The following is a 21860-nucleotide window of genomic DNA, read 5'->3' on the forward strand; positions in this document are numbered from 1 at the left end:
AAAAACAAAGAAACATTAAATCTACTTCTATGCAAGGGGGCAAGCCCCCCTGCACCCCCCCAAACCCCCCTCCTTTTATATTCTCACTCCGAGGTTGCACTACAGTGGGAAAAAGGGAATTTTCCCTTATTTGCGCCGTAGTACGACCGGCACAACGAGCATACTTATCCGAAAGTGCTGCTTTGGTGAACAACACTTTCAGTTAAGTATGCTCTGTGATTTCTGCTTCGGTGGAAAGTGCAGTTGGGGATCTGTATGGATCCCATACATATATATATATATATATATATATATATATATATATATATTTTTTATTTATTTTAATCACTTAGTCATATACCCATTAAATTGAAGAAAACATGATTGAGAATACATGCTCAAAACTCAAAGTATCAAAAAACATTTTTTTTTTGCAGTAGGTCAAGCCCCCTGCACACCCCTCCCCCACATGGGAGGCTATGCCTACAGCACCCCGTGCTAATTATATATGCCATCTCTGAGATTGCACTACAATAGGGAAAGGGCAAATTCCCTGATCCTAAATGTACCTACAGACAATCACAAAGCATTCTATAGCTATGTCAAGAATCTCAATGGCAACACTCAGATTGTGCTCTGAGTTACAGCACAATGGCACTAAATATACAGATCCAACTGATACTGCCAACATCCTGGCAGATAGGTTCAGTGCTAACTTTACCCCCTCTCACCCCTTAAAGAGCCCATCTCTATACCGGAAAAATGCAAAGTTCCTGTAATCACGGCTGCACAGGTAAAAACCACACTCTCCAAAGCCAAGAACACAGCATCCATGGGACCAGACAACATCCCAGGCAGCATTCTACATGAACTACAGAATGAACTGGCACCTCACCTTAGTACCATGTTCAATTATAGCCTCACCTCAGGCTTTGTGCCTGCTGAATGGCACACAGTGACGGTTATCCCACTCCACAAGGGGGGAGCCACCATGACCCCCAGGAACTACCACCCCATTAGCTTGATGAGCCTGGTCTGCAAGGCCATGGAACGTATCATCATGGAACTTATAAACAAAGACACTGGTAATCTCCAAACTCTGGACCCCACCCAGTTAGGGTTTGTAAAAGGCAGATCATGTCTCCTAAACCTGATAGACTTCTTTGAAGCTGTTGATGAGGGTGAGGTAGTTCACACAGCCTATCTAGATCTTGCCAAGGCTTTCGACACCATCCCCCACTCTGGAATTATAGATAAACTCACTAAACTAGGTATAAATCCCTATGTCACAAGATGGGTTGCCAAATGGCTCACTGACAGAAACCACACTGTGAAAGTAGCAGACTCCAAATCCGACTTCAGACCAGTGACAAGTGGAGTACCACAGGGTTCAGTCCTGGGTTCTCTCCTGTTTGGTATCTACTTCTCTGAAGTACAGGCTAACACAGAAGGCCTTTGGATAATGAAGTTTGCAGATGACTGTAAACTAGGAGCCATAACTGAAACTCCTAATGATGTGGACATCCTACAAAAGGGCCTCACTGAGACAGATGCCTGGTGTCAAAGCCATGGTCTCAAGCTCAATGGCAAAAAGTGTATTGTCATCCCATTTGGTAAAAACTATGTACCCATGAACTACCACATAGATGGTAATCTACTTAACACCAAAAGTGTGTTAAGAGTCCTTGGGACACAGGTGGGCAGTAGTCTCTCCTTTGATAATCACATTGCCACAGTAGTCAGGAAATCCTTCTACATGGCACACCTCATCACAGAAGGTTTCTCATCCAGAAAAAAAGAGGTCATTGTTCCCCTCTACTCATCACTCATTAGACCCATTATAGAGTACAATGCCTCTTTTGGCATGTACCTCACAAGACATCTCCAACAACTGGAAAGGCTGCAGAAATACCTAACAAAGAGGATTACCAGCCTCAAACAGATGCACTATGCAGACCATCTCAAAAAACACCAGCTTTACTCCATCGCATATCGCCTACTCAGAGGTGATCTCTGCCTAACATACAAAGCTATGTCAAACCCAGAGCTGTTGGACATGCTCCACTTAAAGAAATCTCAATCCCTCCGAGCTACACGCTCTAGGGACCTAAACCTTGTCACCACAATAAACAGAACATGCCAGAGGGATAGATTCCTGTCCCAGAGACTTCCCATACTCTGGAGCAGACTACCTGTCTATGTCAAACAAAGCTCCTCATTAGCACTCTTCAAGAAAAATCTTGATGATTGGATGGGAAATAGGAAAGTCACCCCGGGGATCACTTCTGTGGCTCTGCTCAACAGTGGCACAGGAAAATAATTTTCTTGGGTGGCAAAAGCCAAGGTACTTTTTTGGCTGGGCTTGTATAGGCCCCAGAGCCGATAGCCTAGTACCTACCTATGAACCTATAAACCTATGAACCTCACCCTCTCACAGAAAAATAATCCTGTATATGCAAATTACCTGATTTTTGATCACATATATCAGTTTATTTACAAAAGTGGAAAACACAAAGAAAAAGGAAATCCCACCAAATAAAACTTGCCTTGTGTGCAATTTAAGAAAAGCACACATACACACACACGCGCACACACAGACACACACACACACACACACACACACACACACACACACACACACACACACACACACACACACACACGCACACACACACTCATAAAAACATAAAAGCTTTCATCTAACTGACTGTCACTAAGGACACAGACTTCTTCAGACTAAAATTGTGGTGAAATAACAAGAAGTTAAAAACATTTAATTATTTTCTTCTTCTTTCAGCTGCTCCAGTTAGGGGTCGCCACAGTGGATCAGCTGTTTCCATTTCTTCCAGTCCTCTGCATCTTGGTCTGTCACACCAACCACCTGCATGTCCTCTCTCACCACATCCATAAACCTTATCTTAGGCCTTCCTCTTTTCCTGTTACCTGGCAGCTTCATCCTTAGCATCTTTTCCCCAATATACTCTGCATCCCTCCTCAGCACATGTCCAAACCAATGTAATCTTTTCTCTCTGGCTTTGTCTCCAAACCTTCCAACCTTGGCTGACCCTCTAATATACTTATTCCTAATCCTGTCCATACTCATCACACCCAGCGCAAATCTTAACATCTTCAACTCTGCCATGTCAAGCTCTGACTCTTGCCTTTTTGTCAATGCCACTGTCTCCAACTCATATAACATATCTGGTCTCACTACCCTCATGTAGACCTTCCCTTTCACACTTACTGGTATTCGTCTGTCACAAATTACTCCTGGTACTCCTCTCCACCCACTCCATCCTACCTGTACTCTCTTCTTCACCTCTCTTCCACACTCAATATTACTCTGAACTATTGATCTCAAGTATTTAAACTCATCCACCTTCGCCACCTCGACTCCCTGCATCCTTACCATTCCTCTATCCTCCCTCTCATTCACACACATATATTCTGTCTTAATCCTGCTGACCTTCATTCCTTTTCTCTCTAGAGCATATCTCCACCTCTCCAGGGTCTCCTCCACCTGTTCCCTACTCTCACTACAGATCACAATGTCATCTGCAAACATCATAGTCCATGGAGACTCCTAACTGATCTTGTCTGGCAACCTGTCCATCACCATTGCAAATAAGAAAGGGCTCAGAGCTGATCCTTGATGTAATCCCACCTCCACCTTAAATGCATCCGTCACTCCCACCGCAGACCTCACCGCTGTCACACTACCCTCATACATTTCCTGTACCACTCTTACATACTTCTTTGACACTCCCGACTTCCTCATACAATACCACAACTCCTCTCTAGGCACCCTGTCATATGCTTTCTCTAAGTCCACAAAGACACAATGCAACTCCTTCTGACCTTCTCTGTACTTCTCCATCAACACTCTCAGAGCAAACATCGCATCTGTAGTGCTCTTTCCTGGCATGAAACCATACTGCTGATTACTAATTATCACCTCCCTTCTTAATCTAGCTTCCACTACTCTTTCCCATTATTATGTGACTAATTCTCATGATTCAACATTTAAAGGCTCTCTGCCTTTTTAAATAACTTTTTAAATTAACGGCTGAATTCAATACGTCTGTCACTGGTACCTAATAATATCTGCTACTTGTATTTAAGATATTTCAAATAATCTTCCCTGCTCTCCCCTCTAACATTGTGTTCTACATGATCAAGCATGCTAAACAAAAACTTTTTAAAGTTTGTGTACTTAATGTAAGGTTCGTGCAGCGCATTAAGGTCTTTGCTTTTAATGGCATGAACATATTCTCTAATTATTTCCTTTGACATCCGGTTAGATTTACCAATGTAAAACATGTCACAGGTGGAGCATATTACTATGTAAACTTTAAAAAAATGAATGGCAGGAAAAATGCCCCAGAGGAACATAGATCATGGCTGTATTGGCACACTAAGGTCTTTGTTTTTAATGGCATGAACATATTCTCTAATTATTTCCTTTGACATCCGATTAGTTTTACCAATGTAAAACGTGTCACAGGTGGAGCATATTACTATGTAAACTTTAAAAAAATGAATGGCAGGAAAAATGCCCCAGAGGAGCATAGATCATGGCTGTATTGGCACAAAAACTGTGTAAAGTGTCTTAAGTGTAATATCTACACAGATATTATGCCAGTACAGCCATGACCTATGCTTCCCCAGGGCATTTTTCACGCAGTTCATTTTTTAAAGTTTAAATGGCAATATGCTACAGCTATGATATGTTTTACATTGTTAAAACTAATGGGATGTTAAAGGAAAGAATTAGATAGCATATTCATGCCATTAAAAACAAAGACCTTCTCTGGTGGGATTTCCTTTGTCCCCATGTGTTTACATTTTAGGGATTTTATTTTTATTGACATTTGTGGAAGCTCCAGAAGTATTTATTTCAGTTACTTCTTCAATATGTCAGCAAGTGCTTCCTCTGGGATTGAACGGAATGATGCTGAGACTTTGGATCTAAGCATATCCTTTTTAACATTCACAACACTGCTCCACAAAAAAAGTTGTCCTTATTTTCCCCCTAATACCCAGTGGAAACAAAATATTGTGGCAGTGTAGGCTCATGCAATTGACTTGTTACAATCTCAGGTAAAACACAAGTAGTACATCTTGAATGTGAACATGATGTAGTAAAATGCTGTTTATGCTTGCCAAAGAGGGATGTCCACAAAGTTCCACGACAATGCTTCTGATGACAAACAAGATAATATACAAAGATTATACTAATTAGTGTCTAAGAAGTTCCTGGATTTTCAAAACACTCTATGGTTAGATATTACTTAGATTTCATTGTACATCTTCATTGAAACAGAATTATCTGTTGTAGAATGCATTGTAGCTTCTGGAATGGCATAGAGGTATTTCCTCATAAGAGTAAATTCCTATAAATTCCTTTTAGCATTCCAGGCCCTTTAAACAAACGTACTTGCCTGTTTTATAGCTGTGCTAGTCAGAAATGAACAAAAGAAAAGAGCGTTCATATACTAATATGTACCTTCCTCCACTCCAGTTACGATGGAAGCAAAGTTGTCATCCAGCAAGATCATGTCAGCTGCCTGTTTGGATACGTCTGATCCAGCAATACCCATAGCTACACCAATGTCTGCTTTTTTCAGGGCAGGGGAGTCATTTACGCCATCACCTGTAACAGCTACGATAGCACCCTATGAAAAAGGGATTTGAAAATGTGCTCTGTTATTTTTAAGAACAAACTAGTATCGATTTATATAAATAATCAACAGTGTACTGATAATTCCAACAATATGTCTAATCTGCAACTGTGTTACTTCTGTCTAAATATGTCACATTGTAGCCAGCAGAAACATTTTAAAGCTATAGACTATGTAAAGTGATAACTAGAAAATGAATACAATGGTTTTACTTAATGTACGTCCTGCAAACGATCATGTTCACCATGTCCCCTCTTCCTTCATTATTCTTGAATAAAACTGTCATACAATTTTAAACATTTATGATTTCATAAAATACTAACCATGAAAAAAATCAATATCCCAGTGTGCTTTCACCCCTCCCCCCCCAAATTGTGATGGTGTTATCTTTATACAGCTACAGTATGTTTTCATAAAAATAAAAATTGTAGCAGCACATATATATGTATATATTTAATTTTGCAGTTTTATTCAATCATATTTATAAATCCAAGTAATAAAAACAAAATTCTGCTTACAAAGTCTGGGTAGAATTATTACTCAATCAACTCCAAAGACTATAATCTGAACAATGAACTTCAAGGCAGATCATATGGTCAAAAGAGTGCATGAGGTCTGAATGTCTATCATTATAAAATGCCTCAGTAGAGATAAAAGGAAAGTATCATTTTCTGCTCATGGAATTTAGTACTGCTTTCTAACTTCTGTAGAAATATTACTAACTGCAACTAATATGGAAAATGCAATAGTGCAGCCTGTTCTTTTGCTGCAGAAGCCTAGTTATATACTGTAATGTTTACTCAGATTTATAAATATGATTGACTAAAACTAGCACACCCAACATTATTCACAGAGCTAGTGCTGCCTGATTTTACTCCTATTCTCCATCCCTATCACCATAATGGACCACTTCCATCTAACGGACAGCGTCCTCTCAACATATGGGAACCCCACAAATCCTGTGCTGAAACTCTACTCACACTCTCTCACTTAAAGATGGAATTATATCCCTCTGCAAATTAGATCTACCTCTAACCTCTCCATCTTCATACAACTACTAAAGGTTTACCTAAATAAAACCTGGCTTTGCTCCTACAGTACCATTGGAAGAACTAGTCCCTCATGCCTTCTACCACCAGTATAATTTGACTATGTTCAAGAGAGAAGGAATTAGTAAAATCTATTTCTTAGACAAAGATCAAATATATTTTTGTCAATGCTATATTATCTAGTCATCTCCATCCCAAAGAGTATACTCACTGTGTTTAATATCATTTCGCTGAGATGCAACTTGCGAATACTTTGTCTACTGATAAGTTCTTTTTCAACTTGCTATATCTGTCCAAATATCTTTAGCATGCATGTAGAGGTTCACACTGCATGAGATGAAGCTGAATTTTTACTTATTTAATATGTCATTCTTCTGTATTATGCTTTGTAATAACCTTATTTTAACTGTAACTATATTATGTCAATGTGGAGCTTTTCTTCCCAGGCCTCCACTGAAAATAGGATATTATCTCAGTTGGACTTTCCTGGTAAACAAATGTCAACTAAATAAATAAATAAAATGTGCCTATGTGTTTTGCACATTGGAAAACAGGGTCCAGTCCTACCTGCATACAGATAGTGCCATATGACTGCCAGTGAGCAAATAAAATCAATTTACATTGGGGACCTCTGCAGATTCAGGTGCTCACAACATTCTGATGTGATTACAACTTCTCTTATTCCCTAAGGTATATATTTCACTCATTGTCACATTTTCTGTAAATATTTGGCCCAAAGTTGTTTCCAGATATTAAAGAATGGCATCAGGTTATGACATTTAAATCCTCTTGCTTTGTAGTCATTTCTCTATTTGCACTAAAATGGGATCTCCACATGTCCTGTTTTCCAGAAAATTCTAATCTAACAATTTGATTTACTTCTGCTTTGCATCCAAATATACCCCCCTTCCATATCTACTTTCATATGTCACTTTTGTTTATTACAGTCACTAAAGAAAAATTGTACCCTCCAATGTTGTTAAACTTATCCTGAAATTATTTTCTTCTTTATAATGTCACCTAGATCTTTAGTGCTCAAAATGTCTTTAGCTCCTTGCAGATTTTTTTTACATTTTCAACACTTTTCTTCCATAGATCATGAAGGTCATCACATTTTTTTTCTATTCACAGTCTTATGCTGTTCAAAAAGAAAATTGTCTTAGACTCCATAATCTAGGCTACACAACAGAAATACTGTATTTATTTTAATTCAATGCCAACAACAATTGTAGATTGAAAATTGAATTGAGCTGTCTAAAATGCTTTGACAATACCAGAGGGTGTGTGACCTATAATATTAGACTACACGGAAGTGAGCTATAGGTGGAATGGGGTAGAGAAAAAAACATGTCAGAAAGGAATCTTATGGGTATGGTATTGAAAGGTTAGCTTACCAAGTAACATCACTGTAGTGGCTATAATATATGAATCAAGAACAAAGAAAATTGTAATGAAAAGTGACATAGCTCCTTGCTATAAGCAGTGAATATGACAAAGATGCGAGAATATGATAAATACTGGAATCAGCAAACTGCAGCTTTCTGTGAGAATATGAAAGGAATTAAATGGCAGCATGATTACTATTGGGTCACTCTAGGTGTTAGGTCATTATGTACTAACATCAAAAGAAAATGGGGTTTGGACGCTGTTATTAACATGGCTTGAGAAGGTCCATGCATCTCTTTTCTTATTAAAATCTTAGAATTCTGCCTTATGCATAATTATTTTTCTTTTGGGAATGAGATTTTTTTTGCAAAAGAAGGAACTGCAATGGATGCTCATCAGACCCCTTCCTATGCCATTATTTTTATGGGAGAATTTGAAAAAAAGTTTATATATCCCATAATATTTTTTTCTAAGAATGTAGTCACATATAAATGATATATTGATGGGTTTGAGTTTATTTGTAAAAGAAATGAGTTACAATTTGGTGATTTTTTTGGATGAATTAAACATCAATCGGCATGGTTTAAAATTTACATATGTATTGAATAGATGTATAATCCAGTTTTTGGATATGGAATTGTATGCAAGAAAGGATGAGTCAATATAATATAAACCATACAGGAAGGCAACGGCAGGGAATAATTTTTTACATGCCAGCAGTATGCACCCCCTCCCCACGTGATTAGTTGTTTTCCTTATGGTGAATTTAAACATGTTTACCAACACATTAGATATACAATTATTGCACAGAAATGTAGCTGAAGTGAGAGGGAAATAATTGGGCAGAGGGTTTTCTTCAGATATCCTAGATAAAGCTAGAAGAAAGTTGGATGCAAGCATAGGTAATGGGAACATAATAAGGTGGAGAAGTGATTATTTAAAAGCAAATGCAGTAAAAGAGGAAGAACAAGAAAGTAATATTTATTTTGTCACCAAATATTCTTCCTTTTCTGATATTTTAAGAACCTTTGTGAATAATTTATGCCCTGTAGTTTGTCATGATGACATGGTGGACAGATTGTTTCCCAAACAGGTAACCTTTTCTTATTTACTTCCACACAGTAGGAAACAAAAGGTTGTTTTGCTTGCAGGCAATGTAAGATATGTGAAAAGATCAGACATTTGTCAGGTTCAAAGAAAAAAGGGAGACACTTCATTTCCTTTCAAAGGTTTAGTTGTGATTCGTGAAGTGTGTTTACATTATTGGATGGGGTTGCACACCTATTAAATGGCGTGTGGGGCAAATTATAAGGAAGTTAAAATTGTGTGTGTTGGAGCATGTTGGGGGTGTTAAAAACATTAATTTGAATACCCTGTTGCTGCCCATTTTTACTGAGTTCATGGTGGTTCAGGTGACAGTCTTTTTCTTTAGTGCATTGGCAAAACCACAGTTATCTAGAGGGGATGATTTTGCTTGTAAACCTTTACAGTTAGAAAGTCAGCTAATTCTTAATTACACAACAATGCAACCTAGGGCCTGAATTTAGAAGTCAACTGAACTTTTAAGGCTTTCGTAGTATATTTGAAGCATTAAAAAGTGAAGTTGTATGTATTTTTTAACATTGTATATGTTAGAAATTTTGTATGGATATGTTTCGGGTTATGTATTATGCACTTTATAATCAGTGAAGTGTAGTATGATGGTTTGATTGTTTAATGTTTTTGGTTACTGATAATTCAATTAATCATGTGTTCTGATTTGCATAAAACGGTCTGTTTGGTGCAAGGATTTTATTCTTAGAAGGCGAGAAAGGGCAAGGTACCAGAAGCACCAGCAAGGAAACATTAGAAGTAGAGAGAACAGTGTGGCTCCACGGTGTTTTTTTTTCAAATATGCAAGAACCCAAGGGAAAACCATACTCACTGTCCTAGGAGCTACTAAGAGACCTGATATATGCACCTCATTACCATAAATAGTAAATATGAATGAAAATGCAACAACCCATAGGAAACCCAGTGGCAAAGAAGCAACTAAGAGACTGAATATATGCATCTGCTTGCCATAGATAATATGATGGAGGCAACAAACAATTTTAAGTCCACTGATACAGAAGCAACTAAAAGAGTGGATACATGCATCAGATTCAACTGCCTCAGGAAAACCCTCTAACACAGGATCTACTGAGAGAGTGAACATAACAAAGAAATGGTAGTGTGACAGATGGATCCATTTCTGTTGTGGTGATTAAATTACACATAAATGCAGGCTCCTGTCACTGAAAGAAAGGAACAAAAGGGACAGATACATTATATAGACTCACTATGGAGTATCTAAATGTTAGGCAGCATACCATCAATTCACAAAGTGCCGTAACAGGCATGACTGTATCTTCATTGCAAAAGTACTTACAATAATGTTTTAGTCCTATGCACAGCACGGAGAAAAAATTACTGGCCATACTCCAAGAGTTTGGTTTTCATCAAGTAATAATATTGTTGACCATAAGAAACAAAAATGGTAGCAATGCTCCAATATGAGTGTAGCATAAGTTCTCATAAATAATTGTATCTCACAGCGCACAATAAATAGGTGCTTGGTGTAAAAAAAAATGAATGAAAGAGAATTAAAAACAGAAATAGCAAGTTAAAGGCAGGAGGTATAGTGCAAATGTTGAATAAAACCATGTTTAGCTGTGAAAAGCTACTCATAAAATAAAAACATTTTTGATTATGACAGAACATTTTAAACCAGTTACATCTACAGCTCTAAGATCTCAAGAACTAATTTTTCATTTGTACATCTGCACTATACAGCTGTATGGGACAGTCAAACAAATACTCCTTTTCACGATTTTCCTGTTTCATAGATTTGTGTCATAGTCTAAAAACAATGCTATATTTTTATGCTACCAGCATTTTGTTTTTCCAAACACTTGGAACTGGGGAACAAATATTCACCCATTATGAAGTTTTTGTCTGTGGACAAACGTAATACACAAAACATTGCTGTAAGCATAAATAGCAAAAATTACTTACATGTAAGAAAATTGCTGCTACATGAAGGCAGAATTTATGGATATGATTCTAGTCTTCTGAGTATGAATTTTCAAATGTTATGCAGTGTGCTCACACATAATTAGTTGCAGATCACTTCCAAAAAAAAAAAAACCAATGACTATAGATCCAAAGGGTCAACTCAGTTTAAGAGGAAGGAAAGAGAGGACAAAGTGGCAGCCGTGACACTCACCTAGTGAGACAACATTCAGGGCTACAGAAACCTTGCTGTAAATAATTTATGCTAAAATATTCAGTAGTGCAGACAATTATATTAGAGCTTGCCTGTAACACATAGTGCTTTTGCATTTATTGAGTGAATAAAATATATACTTAAGTGATGAAGAATCAAGTACCTGTCTCTGGCAGCCTTCCACAATAATCAGTTTCTGTTGTGGGGAGGTTCTTGCGAAGACGATTTCTGTATGATTCTTTAAGATATCGTCTAACTGTTCACTATCCATGCTTTTCAAATCTGATCCATGAACCACGCAAGCCTTTGCTTCTCTGAATTAAATGGAAATTTTAGTTTCAGTCAGACAATTAGGTATGCTCATGCCACAGACATGTTTTTAAAAATCTTCAAGACTAAACAACAGTAACTATAACAGATGAACACGGTACCTTATAGTAACTATAAGAGATGAAAGTGGTAACCTTTGCATTTTATTCTGTAGAATACTAGTCAATGTTGCCTGATTTATGTACTGCTCATTTGCCTACATTTGGTTTTAGACTGAGTCGACTTAACTCTGAAAAGAATGTTAAAATGTATCCTTATAAATTGATGAATCCAAAAAGATGGCTCGCACCAGTTGCAGGCAAACGTTTTATTCAAAACAGTAGTGAAAGCTTGTAAGCACTTTCGTCCCAAGTTTAAAACAATACAGGAACTTCATCAGACAAGCTAAAAAGAGCTAAAGCTGCATTTAAATAAAGCAAGGCATATTGCACCATTTCCTCTTTGCAAACTTAAAGAGAAATCATGCATTTAATCAAAGGCTATGGTCCTGGATATCAAATGTAAAAATGTTATGTTGTTACACAGTGTAAACTTAAATTACTAGTGTAGTGTTTAAAAACATATAATAAAGGCATATTAGAACATATTAAACATTTCATAAATATACATATATGATTATACTGGTGCTTCAAAGGGCATGAAGTTAAGCACTCATAACATACAAGTTCCGATGTGCAAAAGAGTTCAAATTAAAAAAATGTATCAACATTTATCATACCCATTCAGTTTTAACTAATATACTTTCACATCTCTAAAGTATGTCATCATACTGAAATGGGCAAGGCTAAAAATAAAAAAAAATAAAATAAAATAAAACTGCACTGAATGCACTGTGTTCAGGTCAGTAGGTCAAGATGCAAACTTGTGTGTGCATGTATTCTAAGTTAATTCTAGGTTCATAGTCACATGAATTGTTATAAAGCAATGGATGTCCACATTTGAGAACAAAGGGATGTCTTGTCTATTTAACGCCTTAAGCTTTAAAAGGCTAGATATAGATAAGTGATCGTTTAAGCCTGGCCAGTGTGTGGAATCTAGCCTGATCTGCCAAAATAATTTGGCTTTTTCTAACAGGTAAGACCAGGCTCCTCATCTTAATGAAGGAGATATGGTGTCCAACACAACAAACTTGAATTTGTGGTCAATGTATTGATTAATGTGTTTTTCCAGAGCATTGACTACACAATGGTCTCTTATGTTTCAAAGGTGTTCCCCTACTCTACGTTTTAGTTTCTGCTCCGTTTTGCCAATGTAAAAACATGGGCAAAACTCACAGAGGGCACAATAAACTACCTTCTCAGAATTACAGTTGAATTTGTCCTTAATCCTTAATTTCATGCCGTTTATAGTGGTTTCATTTCCCTCTAATATGTAAGGGCAAAACTTACATGAACCACACTTGTGCATATAGCTTGCCTTATGTGGTTTGTCTTGGTATTCTAGCAGGGATTTTATGTTCTGCCCTTTACGGAAAACACAAGTGGGTTTGTTCCCCAAAATGGTTCTCAAATCTGTTTCATTTGTTAACAGTTTCCAGTTCTGTTCTAGGATGTTCTTAATAGAGTAGGCGTCAACTGAAAAGGCAGTAAGAAAACAAGATTTAAACAAGCTAGTATCATTTGTCTCTGTCGGTGAGACAACTACATTTGAGGTAGATTCAGTCATTACACTCTTGGTGGAATAAGGGATGGAATGGTCACTATGGGGCATTTCAGTGTCCAGGAGGGGAGTAAAGTAGTTGGCTCTAAACCTAGCTTCTTCTTCAAGAACAAGAGGAATTTAAAGCAAATGTTGTGTCATCGACCTCTTAGTTTTTCCAAAGCACGTGTATCAGGTTTACATATTAACACAGAACCATGTAATATGTGTGGTCAATGTGGTTTCATTGACACAAGGGACACTTTTGTACACCCACACACTCAAGAGAAGTTCACATTTCATACATCAACAAATTGTCAGAGTGAGAACTTAGTCTATCTTGCTAGATGTGTCTCTTGTGAAGCTTTGTATGTAGGGAAGACTAATAGGAAGTTACGGGAGCATATGAGGGAACATATATACCATATACGTATGGGTTCTGAGTCAAATGTGTTGGCAAAACATAATATGAACTTTGGTCCCTCACACACATTCCAGTTTTCTGTTATACAGTATGTCAAAATTAATCCACGGGGTGGTGACATTAGGACACACTCAGAGGAATGTGAATTGAAATGGATCATCAGACTCAGGGCTGATAAGGCTCCTGGGCTTAATGATAACGTATAACTCAAACCTGTTCTTCGGAATAGAAGATTAGTTGTTAAAGCTAGACACTCTAGTGCTGGCCACGATGGTTCTGTATAGTACTTATGCACTATGTGTCTTTTATGCATCCACTGTTTAGAGTTTTTTATATACATGTTTTAATATGTTTTTATACTTTTTATATTTTTATTGCTTATATATTTTATTATATGTTATGTATAATATAATGTTTGTAAAATTCGTCCTTCACGCTTCATCACTTTGTATATTTGTTAATTAGAATTTAATGTGACGTAAGGAATGCTTATCCAATAGATATCTTTGGGATACTATTTAATTCACTGTTTTGAACCTCTGTTTATTGTCTGATGAAGCCTGGTTGGTGAAAGCGCTTACAATTAAAGTTTGGACTGTTTACAGAAGTCCGTGTCTTTATCATCTTTATTTATCCATTTGAATACGTTCATCTTGCTTGGACTGCATTAATTTCTGTTTATTTGGCATTGCGAGCTGTGTTTAACTTCTGTGGATGGTATATACATTTTTTCGATTGTTAGTAAGAAAACAAGATTTAAATAAGCTAGTATAATTTGTCTCTGTCGGTGAGACAACTACATTTGAGCTAGATTCAGTCATTACACTCTTGGTGGAATAAGGGATGGAATGGTCACTATGGGGCATTTCAGTGTCCAGGAGGGGAGTAAAGTAGCCACTCTCTCGTTTAACCAGGACTTCATTTTTAATGTTGTCATCTAGGTTTTGTGGATAACCTCTTCTGAGAAACATGTTACACAAGTTGTCACATTCATCCAAAGAGGCCCCTTTTAGTGAGGTCATTCTGGCTGCTCTAACAAATTGGCCTTTCAAGACGCCCCTTTTCTGTGTAAAAGGGTGGCAGCTGGTAAAATGTAAGAAATTGTTAGAGTATGTACTTTTGCGGTAGATCTCAGATGTGAATCTCTTGTTGACTATGTCTTTTTTAAGTAGTACATCTAAATAGGCTATTTGTGTCTCACTGATGGTGTGTGTGAATCTTAAAAAAGAAGTTAAACTATTAATATATTCCAGAAATTGGTCAATCTGCTGTTTAGGACTATCCCAAAGAATAAAAATGTCGTCCAAATACGTGTGTACATGTGACAGAATGGAAAAAATGAGGATTTAATAAGACATTTTTTCTTCCATTGTATCATTACAATGTTGGCGTACATGCCCCCACATGCTGAGCCCATGGCCACACCTTCATTTTGGACATAATAGTTCTTGTCAAATAAAATGAAGTTGTTTTTCAGAATTATGTCCAATAACTGTTCAAATGTGTTGGTTCTGTCCTGACTTATCCCTTTGTCTGTCAAGTATTCACAAAACCATTTTGTCCCCACATCATGTGGGATAACAGTATAAAAGTCCCTTACATCCACTGTGATAAATGTGTAATGCTTATTAAACTGTACTGAACTGATTTTCTTCAAAACGTCCCAGGGATCGATGCAAAGTAAGGGTTCGGATTTTAAAATACCCTTAATTTCCAAATCCAGAAATTTTGCCAATGGTTGGGTAATAGAACCCCTAGCATCAACAATGGGGCATAAAGGGGGTTGGTGTATGTCCTTGTGGATCTTAGGAATGCCAGATATTGTTGGGGTAATCGGATAGTTGGCAGATAAGTATTAGTGTTCTTCCATACTAATTAGGCCATCTATAAACAGATCTTGTAGGTGGCCCCTAAAATTACGATAAGTACCATTCAACTCATTTAAGGAACTATGAGTGTATGTAGATGTATCCAAAATTTCTCTCATTTTTCGCTCATAATCATGCTTCCACATAAGGACAATACCAACCCCTTTATCCGGCTTCATTACTCTAAGGTTGGTGTTGAAATACAAATAGTCTAGTTCCATAATATCTTCAGCACATAAATTATTTTTAACTTTATTCCTATTAGCATTTACAAATGGGTTGTGATATCCAGCTCACACACACATTCAAACGTGTTGAGGGTGGGAACAACTGGAGGGTTATAAGTGTTAGAAACCTTCAACGGGTGTATGATATTATCCACACCTTGGAATAGTAGATTTAAATTTAGTTTTCTAACATATTGTTTTAAATCCACAATGGTATTCACAACATTAGCAGACCTATTAGGGGTAAAAGTAAAGCCCTTAGCCAACACATTACATAAGTGTGCATTAATGTCCAAATCTTGGTGGCCAGGATAACTTTAACATATGCTTCTAACATATTGTTTTAAATCCACAATTATATTCACAACATTAGCAGACCTATTAGGGGTAAAGGTAAAGCCCTTAGCCAACACATTACATAAGTGTGCATTAATGTCCAAATCTTGGTGGCCAGGATAACTTTAACAACAATGGTAATGAGTCTTTTTTAGGGGAAGACCAACTCGCTCCGAGAAGATCGGAACAGATAAGGAACCAGCAGAATCAGAGAGCCTCATACCAAACGAGACAACAAATGGACAATTACCAGCAAGGATACAATGGAAGGAACAGGGGACATTACAGGGGTGCATGGAGGGGGAGACATGGGAGGAATTAACATCTGAACAAACTCCTTGCACAGAAATAGACACACGTGAATTTATGCTACCCCCCCTTATCAGTTCTCTTGAACACAGAAGGGGATTTTAAGGTATACAACTACACAGATTTAGACATTAATGTACACTTATGTAATGTGTTGGCTAAGGGCTTTACCTTTACCCCTCATAGGTCTGCTAATGTTGTGAATACCATTGTGGATTTAAAACAATATGTTAGAAAACTTAAATCTACTATTCCAAGGTGTGGATAATATCATACACCCATTGAAGGTTTCTAGCACTTATAATCCTCCAGTTGTTCCCGCCCTCGACATGTTTCAACGTGTGTGTGAGATGGAACTGGATACTATTTGTGCACGGAGTGCCCATTGCCACTCCGTTGACTTGCCAATAAATAGAGTCTCTAAACATAAATATATTGTTCTCTAATACTAGGTGCAAAAGTTCTCTAATTTGAACCAACTTATTCCCACCAAGACGAGAATTTAATTCTGCATATTTTATGGCATAATCTATGCTTTTATCATTCGGAATAGCCATAAATAGTGAGACTACATCTAACGTGACTAACAAAAAATGTTTCCTTGATGTTAACTGTGAAGTATGCAAGTAGAGATCCTTAAGAAAATGTTCAGTGTCTCTTAATATGTATTTTGAATTATCCAAAATATATCTTAACATTTTTTCAATATATATAGAGACAGGTTCAGTAACCCATTTGGTCCCAGCTATGATTGGTCTCATGGGAGGATTTGAACTATCCTCATGCACTTTTGGTAGGCCTTGTATCAAAGGAATAAGGGGATTTACAACAATAAAATATTGACATAAATTCGCATCAATAATTCCTTGATGGTTAATTTCTTTAACTTTGATGGCTACGTCTTTCATTACTTCATTAACTCTCCCTCTTGTAACTATAGTGTAAAAAGTATTGTCACTCAGCATCATATACATAGCAGCATCATATCTTTCTCTATCTAAAACTATCTGTCCACCTTTGTCAGCAGGTCGAATCATGATTGCCTGATTATTTTCTAAACCCTGGAGAGCTACATATTCAGTTTTACTTAAATTAAACTTTTTGGATATTGGATAATTCAGAATACATATTAAGAGACACTGAACATTTTCTTAAGGATCTCTATTTGTATACTTCACAGTTAACATCAAGGAAACATTTTTTGTTAGTCACGTTAGATGTAGTCTCACTATTTATGACTATTCCGAATGATAAAGGCATAGATTATGCCATAAAATATGTAGAATTAAATTCTCGTCTTGGTGGGAATAAGTTGGTTCAAATTAGAGAACTTTTGCGCCTAGTATTAGAGAACAATATATTTATGCTTAGAGACTCTATTTATTGGCAAGTCAACAGAGTGGCAATGGGCACTCCGTGCGCAAATAGTTATGCTAATGCAGTAATGGCCACATGGGAGACAGAACACCTGTTAGGAGGTCCCTTTAATGCCAATATTCTATTTTTTAAAAGATTTGTAGATGACCTTTTCCTATTATGGGAAGGTACACCTGATATGTTGTTAGAGTGTGTGAAATATTTGAACAACAGTACAGATTTTCTGACTTTTACAGTACAATGGTCAGATATAACTATTGATTTCCTAGATGTAACTGTGTACAAAGATGATAATGGCATGTTGAGCACTAAACTTTATAGGAAACCATGTAGAGTGAATCATTTACTCAACAGAGATAGTATGCATCCACAGTACATCTTTAGGAATGTTGTTCAAAATCAACTTTATTGGGCTTCTAGGTTAAACGTTAGTAATATAGACTTCCAAAAACAGGTATGCATTCATCATCTTCTTTCAGGTGTTCCCGTTAGGGGTCACCACAGCGGATCACTGGTTTCCATTTCTTCCTGTCCTCTGCATCTTGCTCTGTCACGCCAACCACCTGCATGTCCTCTCTCACCACATCCATAAACCTTATCTTAGGCCTTCCTCTTTTCCTGTTACCTGGTAGCTTCATCCGTAGCATCTTTTTCCCAATATACTCAGCATCCCTCCTCAGCACATGTCCAAACCAATGTAATCTTGCCTCTCTGGCTTTGTCTCCAAACCTTCCAACCTGGGCTGACCCTCTAATATACTTATTCCTAATCCTGTCCACCCTCGTCACACCCAGTGCAAATATTAACATCTTTAACTCTGCCACATCCAGCTCACACTCCTGCCTTTTTGTCAATGCCACTGTCTCCAACCCATATAACATAGCTAGTCTCACTACCTTCTTGTAGACCTTCCCTTTCACTCTTACCCGTTTGTCACAAATCACTCCTGACACTCTTCTCCACCCACTCCATCCTGCCTGTACTCTCTTCTTCACCTCTCTTCCACAGTCACCGTTACTCTGAACTATTCACCCCAAGCATTTAAACTCACCCACCTTTGCCACCTCTACTCTTTGCATCCTCCCCATTCTTCTATCCTCCCTCTCATTCACACACATATATTCTGTCTTAGTCCTGCTGACCTTCATTCCTCTTTGCTCTAGAGCATATCTCCATCTCTCCAGGGTCTCCTCCACCTGTTCCCTACTCTCACTACAGATCACAATGTCATCTGCAAACATCATAGTCCATGGGGACTCCTGTCTGATCTCATCTGTCAACCTGTCCATCACCATTGCAAATAAGAAAGGGCTCAGAGCTGCTCCTTGATGTAACCCCACCTCCACCTTAAATGCATCCGTCACTCCCACCGCAGACCTCACCGCTGTCACACTACCCTCGTACATATCCTGTACCACTCTTACATACTTCTCTGACACTCCTGTCTTCCTCATACAATACCACAACTCCTCTCTAGGCACCCTGCCATATGCTTTCTCTAAGTCTACAAAAACACAATGCAACTCCTTCTGATATTCTCTGTACTTCTCCCTCAACACTCTCAGAGCAAACATCGCATCTGTAGTGCTCTTTCCCGGCATGAAACCATACTGCTGTTCACTAATCATCATGTCCCTTCTTAACCTAGCTTCCACTACTCTTTCCCATAACTTCATGCTGTGACTGATCAATTTAATCCCTCTGTAGTTACTACAGCTCTGCACATCACCCTTATTATTAAAAATCGGTATCAAAACACTTTTTCTCCATTCCTCAGGCATCCTCTCACTTTCTAAGATTTCATTAAACAATCTGGTTAAAAACTCCACTGCCATTTCACCTAAACACCTCCATGCTTCCACAGGTATGTCATCTGGGCCAACAGCCTTTCCATTCTTCATTCTCTTCATAGCTATCCTTACTTCCTCCTTGCTAATCCATTGTACTTCATGATTCACTATCCCTACATCATTCAACCTTCTCTCCCTCTCATTCTCTTCATTCATCAACCCCTCAAAGTATTCTTTCCATCTCCTCAACACACTCTCCTCGCTTGTGAGTATGTTTCCCTCATTATCCTTTATCACCTTTACCTGCTGCACATCTTTCCTAGCTTGGTCCCTCTGTCTAGCCAATTGGTACAGGTCCTTTTCTCCCTCCTTAGTGTCCAACCTTTCATACAACTTTTCATATGCCTTATCCTTAGGCTTTGCCACCTCTCTCTTTGCCATGCACCTCATCTCCTTATACTCCTGTTTACTTTCTTCATCTCTCTGACAGTCCCACTTCTTCTTTGCCAACCTCTTTCTCTGTATACTCTTCTGTACTTCCTCATTCCACCACCTTGTCTCCTTGTCATTCTTCCTCTGTCCTGATGTGATACCAAGCACCTTTCTAGCTGTCTCCCTTACTGGCTCTGCTGTAGTTATCCAACTATTTGGTAACTCTTCACTGCCACCCAGTGCCTGTCTTAACTCATCACTGAACTCCATGTCACAATTACCCTTTTTCAATTTCCACCATTTGATCCTTGGTGCTGCACTCACACTCCTCCTCTTCTTCTTGATCACCAACGTCATCCTACAAACCACCATTCTATGCTGCCTAACTATACTTTCGCCGGTCACCACTTTACAGTCTCCAATCTCCTTCAAACTGGCCCTCCTACATAAGATATAATCCACCTGTGTGCATCTTCCTCCACTCTTGTATGTCACCCTATGCTCCTCCCTCTTATTAAAATACGCATTCACCACAGCCATGTCCATCCTTTTCGCAAAATCCACTACCAACTGACCTTCTGCATTCCTTTGTTTAACACCATACCTACCCATTACTTCCTCATCCCCTCTGTTCCCTTCACCAACATGCCCATTGAAATCTGCTCCAATCACCACTCTCTCACCCTTGGGTACAGTCATCACCACTTCATCCAATTCACTCCAAAATTTTTCTTTCTCATCCATTGCACACCCAACTTGTGGAGCATATGCACTAACAACATTCATCATTACACCATCAATTTCCAGCTTCATAAACATCACTTTATCCGACACTCTTTTCACCTCCAAAACACTCTTAGCATACTGTTCCTTCAAAATAACTCCTACGCCATTTCTCCTCCCATCCACACCATGATAAAACAATTTGAACCCACCTCCGATACACCTAGCCTTACTCCCCTTCCATCTGGTCTCTTGCACACACAATTTACCAACCTTCCTTCTGTCCATCATATCAGTTAGCTCTCTCCCTATACCCTTATTTTTCTGAGCCAGTGCAAGATAGAAGTAATTATAGAAGTAGAAGTTTCAATAAAGAACAGATGTCCTTGGCATATTCAAATAATATTCATCAGTATACTAGCATCATTAAGAAGAATTGCAGTATACTGACAACTAACCAACATGTCAGTAGATTCATAGATTCTGTCCCACAATTTGTCTTTAGAAATAAAAAAATCTCTTAAGAGACACCTATGCACTCCCAGAGATAATTATAATTTTAGAATACAAGGGATTATTAAGCCAAACCCCTGCTCTTTTTGTTCGTATATTAACAGTGGTACTAGTTTTTTACACCCAGATACAGGTGAAATGTTTAAATGTAATAATTTTAAGGCCACCTGTACAAGTATGCATGTAGTATACATGGCTGTGTGTAAAGTTTGCACAAAATGTTATGTCAGTAAAACCGACAGAATGCTGAAAGATAGGATTACAGAACACCTGTACCATATAGGCAAGAGAAGCATGTTTAATGCTTTGGCAAAACATGTTGTGAATACTGATGCCACCCATTGTTTTAGTTTTATGGTTATAGGTATGAATTTTGAAAGTAAAAGGAAAGTGATGTTAGGCTGAAAACAGAAGAGCTTGAAGCTCAATGGATTATTAAATTGAGAGCTAATGCTTGACATGGACTAAATGATTGCACTCCCTTGAGACCTACTTTGACATCTAGACCATTACGTAAAAAATAATAGGTCTGGATTTATTGTTTTTAATCA

The 21860-nt window shown here is 37.9% G+C and overlaps 1 protein-coding gene across 1 annotated transcript in view; it reads right to left on the reverse strand.

The window, feature by feature from the left end:
• Window positions 1–21860, reverse strand: part of LOC122811488 (sodium/potassium-transporting ATPase subunit alpha-1-like) — a 182201-nt gene that overhangs the window by 35010 nt on the left and 125331 nt on the right. The window contains exons 15-16 of the mRNA XM_044083357.1: window positions 11506–11656; window positions 5486–5654 (exon numbers count right to left, since the gene is read on the reverse strand). Of these exons, the coding sequence (XP_043939292.1) occupies window positions 5486–5654; window positions 11506–11656 (320 nt within the window). The remainder of the gene's footprint in view (window positions 1–5485; window positions 5655–11505; window positions 11657–21860) is intronic.

Source organism: Protopterus annectens, chromosome 9.part0 (assembly GCF_019279795.1).
Source record: "Protopterus annectens isolate FY-2018-M chromosome 9.part0, PAN1.0, whole genome shotgun sequence".
NCBI classification, from domain to species: Eukaryota; Metazoa; Chordata; order Ceratodontiformes; family Protopteridae; genus Protopterus; species Protopterus annectens.